The sequence below is a fragment of the Equus quagga genome, unplaced genomic scaffold (assembly GCF_021613505.1).
Source record: "Equus quagga isolate Etosha38 unplaced genomic scaffold, UCLA_HA_Equagga_1.0 HiC_scaffold_3112_RagTag, whole genome shotgun sequence".
NCBI lineage: Eukaryota > Metazoa > Chordata > Mammalia > Perissodactyla > Equidae > Equus > Equus quagga.
In genome coordinates this window covers 18,977-31,060 of record NW_025793532.1, presented here as the reverse complement: position 1 = coordinate 31,060, position 12,084 = coordinate 18,977, and the positions used below count along the sequence as shown (strand labels likewise).

General features: G+C 38.1%; 1 protein-coding gene across 10 annotated transcripts in view; it reads left to right on the top strand.

The window, feature by feature from the left end:
* The window catches only part of SLC9B2 (solute carrier family 9 member B2), a 64,648-nt gene that overhangs the window by 35,950 nt on the left and 16,614 nt on the right, over positions 1–12,084 (top strand). For all 10 annotated transcript variants that reach the window (XR_006886791.1, XR_006886790.1, XM_046649140.1 and 7 more), the window contains 2 exons: positions 2,160–2,266; positions 4,338–4,487. Coding sequence is in view for 8 of the 10 variants with exons in the window: in XM_046649140.1 (XP_046505096.1) it covers positions 2,160–2,266; positions 4,338–4,487 (257 nt within the window). In the remaining 2 variants the exon portion in view is untranslated. The remainder of the gene's footprint in view (positions 1–2,159; positions 2,267–4,337; positions 4,488–12,084) is intronic.

The window sequence follows — 12,084 nt, the reverse complement described above, 5'->3', positions numbered from 1 at the left end:
TTAAAATGTGGATCCCAGGCCCGGCCAGATTTACTGCATCAGAATTTTCAGAGGTGGGGCCCAAGAAGTCTTTTTTTCTTTTAAACAATCTTACTATACGGGAGACTGAAAGTGGTTAGTTACTTTCTACACATTTATAGTAAATTATTTACTGTAATATCTTGCAACGTATACTATTATCACAGATAAATGTTTTTGACAGTCACACTATTACCTAATAGAGAGCTGTCCTAGCTAAATAAAACTACTACAGAGGTAATCATTTTTTTAAATACAAGAGATAATTGAAACTGTAGGGGAGGAAAAACCGTTTCCCACACCAGGTTCGTTGACTGGGGCCCTGTAATCAGACTGACAAGAGACAGACTAACAAGAGAAAAACAGTTTATTAACGTGTGCATTGTGCTTACACAAGACCTCAAAGATGAGTAAGTCAAAGGGGCGGTCAGAATTTGGGCTTGTTCAGCATTTTAGCAAAGAACAATAATTATGTGGAGAAGCACAAGATAAAGGAGCTTTGAGCTTCTAGAGGCAGCAAATTGTGGGAAAAGAAACATATGGGGACCTAACGGTAGATAAGGGCTTGTTTTAGCAAAGTTTGTGATGTGAATTCCTCTGGTGCTGTCTTGGGGCTGATAAGGGCCCATAAGTGTCCCAAGTTGTCTCAGTGATTAACTTCTGTCCTTCCTGATAAAAAGGAGAGGGGACACCTTTATGAATGTATGTCCTGCTTTTGGGCAAATAGTGAGAGGGCAGAGAGCTTTTCTTATATCTGCTTCTTCTCAATTGCCTTCAACTCAGAATAATCCTTATGCCCCAGTGGCATATTTGGGGTGACATATTGTGTACTCTAAACCACAATGACAAAAACCCACAATAACTAGTTAGTACATTTTTTCTTAGAATAGTGTGTGAAGGGCTTTATGTGTTGAACAACTTTTTTTTTTTTGAGGAAGATTAGCCCTGAGCTAACATCTGCTGCCAATCCCCTTTTTTGCTGAGGAAGGCTGGCCCTGAGCTAACATCCTTGCCCATCTTCCTCTACTTTATATGTGGGACGCCTACCACAGCATGGCTTGCCAAGTGGTGCCATGTCTGCACCCGGGATCCAAACTGCCAAACCCTAGCCGCCAAAGCGTAATGTGTGAACTTAACCATTGCACCACTGGGCCAGCCCCTTTGAGCAACTTTAATATAATTTTCTGCACAATGTGTTCACAAAGTTTTTTTAATTAAAGTTTCCTAAGTTCTATATGATATGGGGGAAAATATTGGTTCTACTTACCTCTCTATTATTTCAAAGAAGCTGAGTAAGAAATAAAGATTCTTCTAAGAGCAATTTCAAAAATAATTTGTTTTCAGTTTGCTTTTAGAATAAATATTCAAGAAGGAATGAGTCCTTTACACTCATCATAGTAAGAAAAGATTCTTGATTTTAATTCTCAAATTAAGTTCCTGTATTCTATACATATCAAACCTACTAAAATCAGTGTACATTTGTTATTTTAAAATCAGGCTCGTAGGGCCAGCCCTGTGGGGTAATGGTTTAAGTTCGTGTGCTCTGCCTTAGTGGCCCAGGATTCGTGGGTTCAGATCCCAGGCACGGACATAGCGCTGCTCTTCAAGCCATGCTGTGGCGGTGTCCCACATAAAATAGAGGAAGACTGGCACAGATGTTAGCTCGGCGACAATCTTCCTCAAGTAAAAAGAGGAAGATTGGCAACGGATGTTAGGTCAGGGTCAACCTTCCTCACACAAAAAAAAAATCAGGCTATTAAATGGCTGTTTGAAAACTAGATCAGTCTACTCACCCAGCCTATGCATATCATACCAATTAGCTCTGAATCATGAATTTTATCTTTCATATTTTCTTAGGCCCTTTAGGTAAAGTTTTTTGAAGTAAATGTACAAAAAAAGTGCACAAATCATAGTTTATGCCTATTTTGAAGTTTATCTCTAATAATGCATACCCTTCTTATAAGATAGGCCCATTTTATTAGACACTTTAAGTCACATATATTTAAGACTGTGGAGAGCAGGAAATATCTGTAAACTTTTCCTTCTGTGTAATCAGATGCTTTGTGTGATGATTGAAGTAAAGTCTTTGTATTTATGGATTTAGAGTTCTGACTGAAGATTTTTTTTTATGTGTGTTTAAGGTTCCACGGTTTTTAATGTCCTCAGAGGCATTTTGGAGGTAGTAATTGGTGTGGCAGCTGGGGCTCTTCTTGGATTTTTTATTCAGTACTTCCCAAGCAGTGACCAGGTAAAGGAAACCATCTGTGGGAAAGTCGTGCTCTAAAATGTCACGGGAAAACATTCTGGAACACTCCCTCAGAGCCATGTGAAGGACGTGATTTAGCAAATGACCCCCATTTTAAAACTGCTTGCTGCTCTGTCAGTGCTGTCTGTGAGGCTTAGGAAGACAGCTAAACCTTGAAGATGTTAATGCAGTCCTGGGACTTTCTTCTCCTATTTATATTCTGTACACTTCAGCTTGCACTGTAAAACAAATAACATGAATTCCAAACTAATAGGATATGCAAGTCTTATTTTTATTTTCATTTTTTTTGAGGAAAGATTAGCCCTGAGCTAACATCTGGTGCCAATCCTCCTCTTTTTGCTGAGGAACACTGGCCCTGAGCTAACATCCGTCTTCCTCTACTTTATATGTGGGACGCCTGCCACAGCATGGCTGGACAAGCAGTGCATAGGTTGCACCTGGGATCCGAACTGGCCAACCATGGGCCGCCGAAGTGGAACGTGCGAGCTTAACCACTGCGCCACCCAGCCAGCCCCGCAAGTCTTATTTTTTTAATTAATTTATTTTTTATTTTTATTATTATTCATAATACTCAACTAAATCAAGATATAAAATGGTTCTTTGGGCCCACGGTTTTAGTGTCAAAATACCTTAGATTCTAATACTATCAAATAGATAGACCTTAACATTTCATTAAAATATAGTCTCTTTCTCACCGAGTAGATTGAAGTTCTTTACTGTACATAGTGATTCTTAATGAGAAACAAAGGCTTGTTTGTTTTCCTTTACCCTCTTTAGTCTCTTCTGATAGGTAAACATATAAAAATATTTTCTTTTCTAAAAGAATTGGTGTTATTTTGAGATTTCAGAGCATTTTGAATGGAATTCAAATCTTAACTGAAGTAAAACTTTAATTAAGAAAATTAATGTTTGCATTATCAGAATGTATGTTGATTTGAATTTTTATTGTGCTGCAAAAAAAACTCCAAGTAAAATAGTCTGTAAAAGATTTTATGAATGCATAAAAGAAAATTCAAGGATTTTCTAATTATGCAACAAAGTACAAAGAAAAATGATGGCTTACATTTTGTTGCTTACTGTGTATAAAATGACAGGTGAGTTGAGTAAAGTCCCGCTGTGCTCATCAGGGCAGCGACTATCTACATGCAGCTCCAGCAGACACAGGACATTTCCAGAGACAGTACAGACATAGAAATTTCCAGCATCACTGATCGTTCTGTTGGGAAGCGCTGATCTAGTGCAATCCACACAATAACCCATGAAGAGAATACCTTTAATATGACCATTTCACTGCTGAGGCTCAGGGAGAGATGACTTAAACAAGGTCACATAGCTAGAACGCCGTAGAGCTGGGTATGAACTCAGTTCATCCACTGCCAGGGCCTGTGCGCTTCCAGTCGAACCCTTCTAAGGACCTGCTGCCTTCTAAAGCAATCAAGAAGTTTAAAGGCTGAACAGGGACAAGTAACGAAAGAGAGGAGCACATTGCTTAGATTTTAAAAATCAACACCACAGACTCCTCTCAGTCTACAGCCGCCTAGAGTTTCTTGGTATTCAAAGATTTAGAAAGAAGAACTGGAGAGCATCACATTAAAGAGTAAGTAGAGAACCTAAAAATAATAGAGATATCATATCTTTAAGCTTCACAAAAACCCCATGATGTAACTGCTTTCAAGGAGGAGGAAACAAAGCTTGGAGAGGCTAAGTAATATGGCCACTGCATAGCCAATGGTGGGAAAGAGCTTGCATTTTAACCCTAATTTGTCCACTTCCAAAGCCCACACACTCTTTTCTGCTGCTCCGTTCAGCCCTGCGGACTTCTGCGTCAATGACTTCAGAGGAGGCTCACTGAGGTTCCTGAACGGGGAAGCTGCGTTTGTACACATGCTAACTCTACTTTTGTTAAGGAAAAGAAAGTAAATGTTATGTCATGCATTTATGTGCACAGATACAGACATTTTTACTTTCTACTAAGTCCTGAATATGGAAAAATCAATAATTAAAAATCAGTTCTATGAAATAATTGAGCTAATCCACGTTTTTTCTCCTCAAGGACAAACTTGTATGGAAGCGGGCGTGCCTTGTTTTGGGGCTGTCTGTGCTGTCAGTGTTCAGCAGTGTGTATCTTGGTTTCCCTGGGTCAGGAGGACTGTGTACGTTGCTCATGGCTTTCCTTGCAGGCATGGGATGGAGCAGTGAAAAGGTGAATTTCATTTTAAGTTCTTCTTCTCATGACTACTTTCTGATTAGATTAATTTTTTTCCAGATACTTTCATAATATCAAGTTAATAAAATTAATCATAAGAGCTATTTTCTGTACCTATACAAATGTATGCCCAAATGCACACATACACTTCCTTTTTTCCTGTTACATACCAATCTATAACTTGAAGTTTTTACTTAAAATGTATCATGGTCATATTTCCATGATGCCTCCCTTATTCTTTGTAAGGGTTGCAGAGTATTGCATTGTATAGCTGTACTGTACTTTAACCAGTTTCCTGCCTAAATTTAATTTAACAGACATTTAAATTGTTTCTAATTTTCTGCCAAGACAAAAAGTGAATCAATAAAATATCCTTGCATATACCACTAAGACACTATCAAGTCTAAGAAGCACCATTATTTTACATGCCACCAAGAGAGAAAAAGAATGCTGCCAATTAAACTATGACATCACTTCCTAATTTCAGAAATGAAAAAGTGTGTTTCTTAAAATCAACAAAATATAGCATATCTTTGAGTGTATCTATAGGATTAATTTCTAGAAATAGGGTTTCTCTATGAAAGAGTATGCACATTGATACTTTTGATAGTATCAATTTGCCCTTTTTTTTAACGTATGCTTTTTAAAAATTTTTTGGTGAGGAAGATTGGCCCTGAGCTAACAGCTATTGCCAATCTTCCTCTTTTTTTCCTCCCCAAAGCCCCAGTACGTAGTTGTATATCCTAGTTGTAGGTCATTCTAGTTCTTCTATGTGGGACGCCACCACAACATGGCCTGACAAGCGGTGTGTAGTAGGTCTGTGCCCAGGATCCAAACTGGTGAACACAGGCCGCCAAAGCAGAGTGCACGAACTTAACCACTCAGCCATGCAGCCAGCCCCTTGAGTTGCCCTCTTAAACAGCAGTACCAATTTATATTCCCACCAACAGTTTGTGAAAGGATCTGTTTTTCTGATCTGTGTACTTTCAATCTTTAGATATTTTGCTAATCTGACAGGTGAAAAATGTTTCTCATTATTGATCTGATTTGTATTTCTTTACAAGTGGAGCTAATCATCTTGTCATATATTTACTAGCCAGTTTATTCAAAAGCCTGTGCCCATTTTTTATGATTGTCTGTTTTTCTTACTGACTTTCAAGATCATTAAAATCATTCATTTCCTTTATGTGTATTATGGAAATTAGCTGGTTGCCATTTATTTAATTTCAAGGTACATTTTTATGGATTTGAACTTGAGAGGATCATATACTATTCTGCTTCATGAAGAAATTAGATGTGGGTGACCTAAACTAAATACACATATATCATTTGGGAAAACCAAAGACAACTGTTGAAAATAATTCAGCTTAAAATAATGCTACATGAAAAATATATGTTGATTATCAGTCCTGAGGTTGGGTGTGCAGTGCCCTGCAGGTGAGCGGTCTCTGCAGAGGTCTGTAGAGGCAGGGCTTCACTGTGGGCACATGGCACTCCATTGGAGGCTTTCACTCTCGGGAGGCAAGACATGTGCAGTTGGGCATCCCTTTGCTGTAGAGGAGGGTGGATTGGTGGGGCTGCCTGGAGCCTTGTGTAGATAAGGGACTGCGGCCCCAGGAAAGCAGGCCGCAGTGGATTGGGCTTTGCAGGCAAGGAGCAAGGCTCTGCAGAGCCCTGCTGCAGGCACTGCATGGGCCCAGGGCTGCTGCGTCCTCCTGGGGAGGCTTGGCTGTAAGGCTTATTTCAGGTCTACTTTTTTTCCTTAGCAGCACCCGTATTATTAAATTCTCCTTTGTGATTTCACGTAACTTAACATCTGGCAAGAGGAAAGCTAAAACATAAACTTCCCAGTATAAATTGGGTCCTCTTATCATCCCTCATCTCTTGTAAACATTTGCTCTTGTCAAAATTTGCTTTTCCGTGGCTTCACTTTCCTTGCAGGCCGAGGCAGGTGATCACACATTGCTGTTCAGTCTCGGGTCTGATCTCAGCTCCCTGGCTCCTCGCTGAGCGCTCACTGCTGAGTGCCTTCCATCCTGCCTGGGCTGCTGACCAGTGCACTGCTCTCGGAGCACTCTGGCCCCCTTGTCCGGGACAGAGCTTGCAGTCTTCACTCCGTGAAGGCATGCCACTGTGTGTGCACTGTGACCCTTGTTGAGCATCTGGGAGCTTGCCTGACATTAGCATTTTACAAACTGTCCCTTCACTTTTTAATGGTAACCTTTTTTAGCATTTAAAAAAATAAATTACCAAAGAGAATATTGTTTAGAATAAAGTTTATTTGATTTCTGAGTATGAAAGTGGTATATGCTTATTGTAGAACTTTGAAAAATTTTTTAAAAGTCAGATAAAAGGAAAGAAAAAATGATTTGTAATTTCTCCACCTAAAGCCAACAGCTCTGTAAACTATTTTGGTTTATTTCCTTTCATTTATTCAACAGGAAAATTCTCAAATATGCTTGTAGTAAGTTTCTTCAAATTGAATTTTATAGGTAAATGCTTTCTGTTGTCACTTGTTTAAAAGTCTTCAGAAATTACAACCAACTCATTATATTATACTGTCATGGGTGAAAAGAGGGAAGAGAATTAATCAATTTTTATTGCCACGCCGTATGGCCCTGTGCTAGCCAGTGAGGGGATATTCTCATTTATTCTCATCAAAAAAACCTTTGAAAAAATATTACCATTTACATTTTATAGAGACTGTAAGTCAGAAGGACTTAAATAACATGTCCAAGGTCACAAAATTAGAAAGTGGCACTGGGATTTAACTCAGGTTTATCGACTCCAAAGTGACCAGAATATACCATCATTGTGCAGGGCACGTTTTTATGTTTTGACATCTATTCGAATAACATATAGCAAGTGTATTAAAAACATTATACTTCTAAACTTTGCAATTTAAGATTGTTTGTAAATTAATAAATGATAGGATAAAAAAATAAACAGTGAAAAGGAACCATATCATTTGGAATAGAACATAAAAGAGTAGTTTTAGCAACAGACGTCGAGGGGAAGACGGGTGCCCACCGCAAGTGGACGTGAGCCACTCGCGCAGAAGACAAGGGAGGGGGCCTGGCCAGTTCCGGTTACACGATTCTTCAGAAAACTAGGATGTGAGTCATGTAGAAAAGACCGTTATAAACCAAACAAATCATCTGTTTTTTCTGCATTTGCCATAACTTTGCCTGAATTGCCAGCAGCCTGGCTGATTACATAGAAGATCAATGTAATCCCAAAACCCAGAGAGAGAACTGACAGCTTTTTTTTTTCATATTTACCTCTGGTTAATCTCCTATGTATGTCTCTTTACACACACACACACACACACACAAACACACACACACACACACGTGGATGCACCATAAGCTTTTTAAAACCAGTCTCTGCTATTTTAAATTATGCTGAAATCCAATATCGTTTCCTTAGGGCAGATTCTTAATGCTAAATTTTTTGGGTCAAATAACATGAACATTTTTAGGTTTTTGACACGTATTACCAAACTGGTTGCTTTCTAGAGTTGTATCCATTTACTTTTCCACCAGTAATATGTGAGGTACCTATATCATTACATCGTCATCAGCTTAGAATAATGTTTATCCAACTTTAGCACCACCTGGAAGTCTTGTTAAATTGGACTTGTGGACCCCACTCCCGAATTTCTGATTTAGTTAGACTACGGTGGGGCCTGAGAATGTGTACTTCTGATCAGTTACCAGGTGATGCTGATGCTGCTTCCCTGGGGACCACACTTTGTGAAACACTGCCTTAGAATATTATTGTTTTTAATTTTTATCCTTACTGATAGTCAAAAGTGGTATCTTTTTTTGTTTTATATCTCCTTGCTTAACAATAAAATTGAATGCTTTTTCATATATTTAGCTATTTGTATTTTTTCTTTTTCTTTGATAGGTTTTTTGTCCATTATCTCCTAAAGTTGAATGTACTGATTATATATATGATATTAGCCCTTTGTGCCTTTTTTTTATTGTTCATTTTTAACACACAAATATCTTATAGTTTCACGTGGTCCGATCTATCAATCTCTTATCATGACCTTTCCTCAGTTTATTTTTTCTTAAAGATTTCTTTCCTAGTGAAATCTTACCTATGTTATCTCATTTATTCTTTGCAATAACCTTGAGAGGTAGATATGAGACCCATTTTACAAATGAGGATACCAAGGCCTAGAGATAGTAGATAGAGTGCCTAAGGTCACCAAGCTAATAAGTGGCAGAGCCAGGATGAAAACACACTGTTTGAGTATATGAAAATGATTTCCTAAAGACAGGGTAAAAAAACCTTCATTGAATCACTTATATGGCAGACACTCTCCATATCTTTTCTAATTTAGTACTCAGGCAAGTCCCTACTTCTGGAGGCACCAAACCAATGAGTCCAGGTTTTGGACTGCTTTTCCTCCTTGTTCCATGGTGTAGCATAGGGTCTGAGCACTCAGACTTCCTGGGTTAAACTCAGCCCTACACCTGAGTAGCTGTATGCCCATGTACAAAGTATCTGACTTCTCAGCCTTCGATTTCCATATCTCTCAAGTGGGGAATGATAATAGCAACAACTTCATAGAGTGGAGGATTAAGTGAAATAATCTATATAAGGCAAAGTGCTTAGTCAGAACACACTAATAATTTTTATGACTATCTCTGAGCAGCACAATGTAATAAAAAGAGCATAAAATTTAATCTATGGAAATTGGGATTCCAGTCCCAGAGATTCTACTGTCTAGATGTGTAATCCCAAGCAAGTCACTTACCTTCTCTAATACTCAGTTTCCTCAACTGTACACTGAAAAAAATAATAATAATCACTAAAGAATTATTGTGGCTATTATGTGGGAAAATGGAAATAAAACACTTGTAAACTCAGTGCTGTAGCTATATTGTTGTTGAATTATGCTTTGACAAGCTACAATATTTTATAAAATTTTGTTTGCGCCTGTAGTTTTCTGACATTATCTCATACTTTCCTGCTTGGTTTTCCTTATAATCTTGCCATTATTGTATTCAAATGCACTCACTTTTTTAAGGCCTTTTTCATCTATATTTTTCATCTGTTTTCAAATGCAGTGCTTCTTCTGATGACTTTAACAGCTACAGGATGTTTTTCTTGATATATTTTCAATCTTCTGAATCTTGAAATCTTCTCTCTAAGAAGAGAAGTGTCAGCTTAAGTAGATATTTAACTCATGATGAAACTTCTGTTTCTCTTAACTTTCTCTTTCTGTCCATAATGGAAAGTGATTTCCATTGTTGAAGATTCTTACTAATGGTGCATACAGATAGGTAAAGTGGCCTTAACTTTCAGTGGACACCACAGTCTTCATTCCTCTGAACTCATGTCTTCTTTTGTACTTAGCCTATTTGATGACTCCTTTTTCTTTCTTTTTTTTTCCTGAGGAAGATTCACCCTGAGCTAATATCCATTGCCAATCTTCTTCTTTTTATTTTTGCTTGGGGAAGATTGTCACTGAGCTAACATCTGCACCAGTCTTCCTCTACTTTGTATGTGGGTCACCACCACAGCATGGCTGATGAATGGTGTAGGTCCACGCCTGGGATCTGAACCTGCAAACCTGGGCCACCAAAGTGGAGTGTGCCAAACTTAACTACCACACCACGGGGCCAGCCCCTCTATTTTCTTTATAAACAGATTCATTTTAGTTTTGAAGTTACAAAAAAACCCACAAGAAGGTACATTGTGGCTCCTCTCTCGTCTTTAAGTTTTACAATATATAGGGCCATGTCTGATATTAAATTAGTCTACAGTATTACAATCAAAAACCAAATCGTGGGGCCAGCCCTGGTGGTCTAGTGATTAAGTTCAGCATGCTCCGCTTTGGTGGTCTGGGTTCAGTTCCCAGGCGCAGATGTACACCACTTGTCTATCAGTGGCCATGCTGTGACAGCAGCTCACATACAAAATAGAGGAAGACTGGCAACTGATGTTGGCTCAGGGCGAATCTTCCTCAGCGAGAAAAAAAAAAAAACCAAATTGTGGCCTTTGTCCAAGTTTAGAAATAAAAACAATTTGATAGAGAAAACTCAATATGCCTCTGCTTTCATTGGAGTTCTCAGTACATGAAATACTTTCGAGGACTTCTGTTAAGCCATTAGTCATGGCAGCAGAAGGCTAAGTAACCTAAAATTAATAGAGTTGATTTTTGTTCTTTACAACTATGGATATCAGCTAAAGTCTGAACTTTAGCTATGATATACTCTAAAAACTAAATTAAATAGTAAAATTTAAAGATATGTAGAAGGGTGGCATCTGGACCTTAGTTTGGCAGACGATTCACTGTCATTAAGTGATAAAGGATCTTGGACGTTATCTAATGTAAACCTCTCATTTTACAAATGAGGAAAATTAGGTGCTGAGAGGCGAGTGGCTTGCAGTTGGTGTGTGGCAGAATTTGAACCTCAGTCATGATCTGATTCCTTACGATGTGAAAACATAACTTTATAATGATATAGGAATAGAACTATATAAATAAATCAACCAACCCCTCATATACGGTGTCTTTAAACATTTAGAAACTAAGAGGAAATAGAATCTTCACCTTAATAAACATACCAGAAATAACACAAATTAAGAAAATAGGGAAACGAGGTAATCCTCCTTTGTCAAACTGCTGAGTACGTAAATGAAAGTATAGATCCTTAGATGTGTAAAAATGGTAAAAAAATGTTAAAATGTCGTTCAAAAACATAGATTCTTATTAGTTGATTGAAAAAATCTGTTAAATGTAAATTCTTAGACACTGTTAAGGGTACTGCTAAATTGCCTTACAAAAAAAGCATTATCAATTTGCTCTCCTACCAATTGCTGAGTTTCCTTACAGTCTTATAAATACTAGACATTATTAAAACTTTTTAGTGTTTTTTTCCAATATGATGGCTCCCCCCCCAAAAAAATATATGGTATATCATTTTAATTTGTGTTTCTCTGATTACTGAGTTTTAGTATCTCATGTTTTTTGGCCCTTGTGTTTCTTCTGGTACAAATTACTTGTGTGTATGCCTTGCCCATTTTTCGATTAGGTTCTATGTCTTTTTCTTATTGATTGGATATTGCTCCTTATTCTGTTACACATAGTACAGATATTTTCCCCTGGTTTGTCACCTATCCTTTTTTTATGGTTTCTTTTGCCACAAAATATTTTCGTTTTATTCTAGTCAACTATGTCAATCTTTTCCAAGGGTTTTTGTATTGTGTGTTATAAAGTTAGTACTTATATCAATTAGGGTCTTAGAAGGAATGAGAAACCATATAGTAACTGGAATAGGGAAAGCTTATTATTAACCATACTAGGGATTGTCTTGTAAGATGTAAAGAGGCCCCTAAAGAATATAGGAATAGCAGCTCTAAACCCCTAGGGCTGAGATGCAGCATCCGCTTCCACCTCCCCACCCCACCCCACCTACTTCGGCACCCAGGGCTGAGAATCCAAGCCTTGTTAGAGCCTTGGTTCACTGGATGGCAGAGAAGTCACCATGGTACCCTGCCTGCAGAAGTTGCTGGAAATCTACCCTCTAAAGGTGTATGGGGTGGTATGTTGCCCAGGGCAGTTGGCTATGAA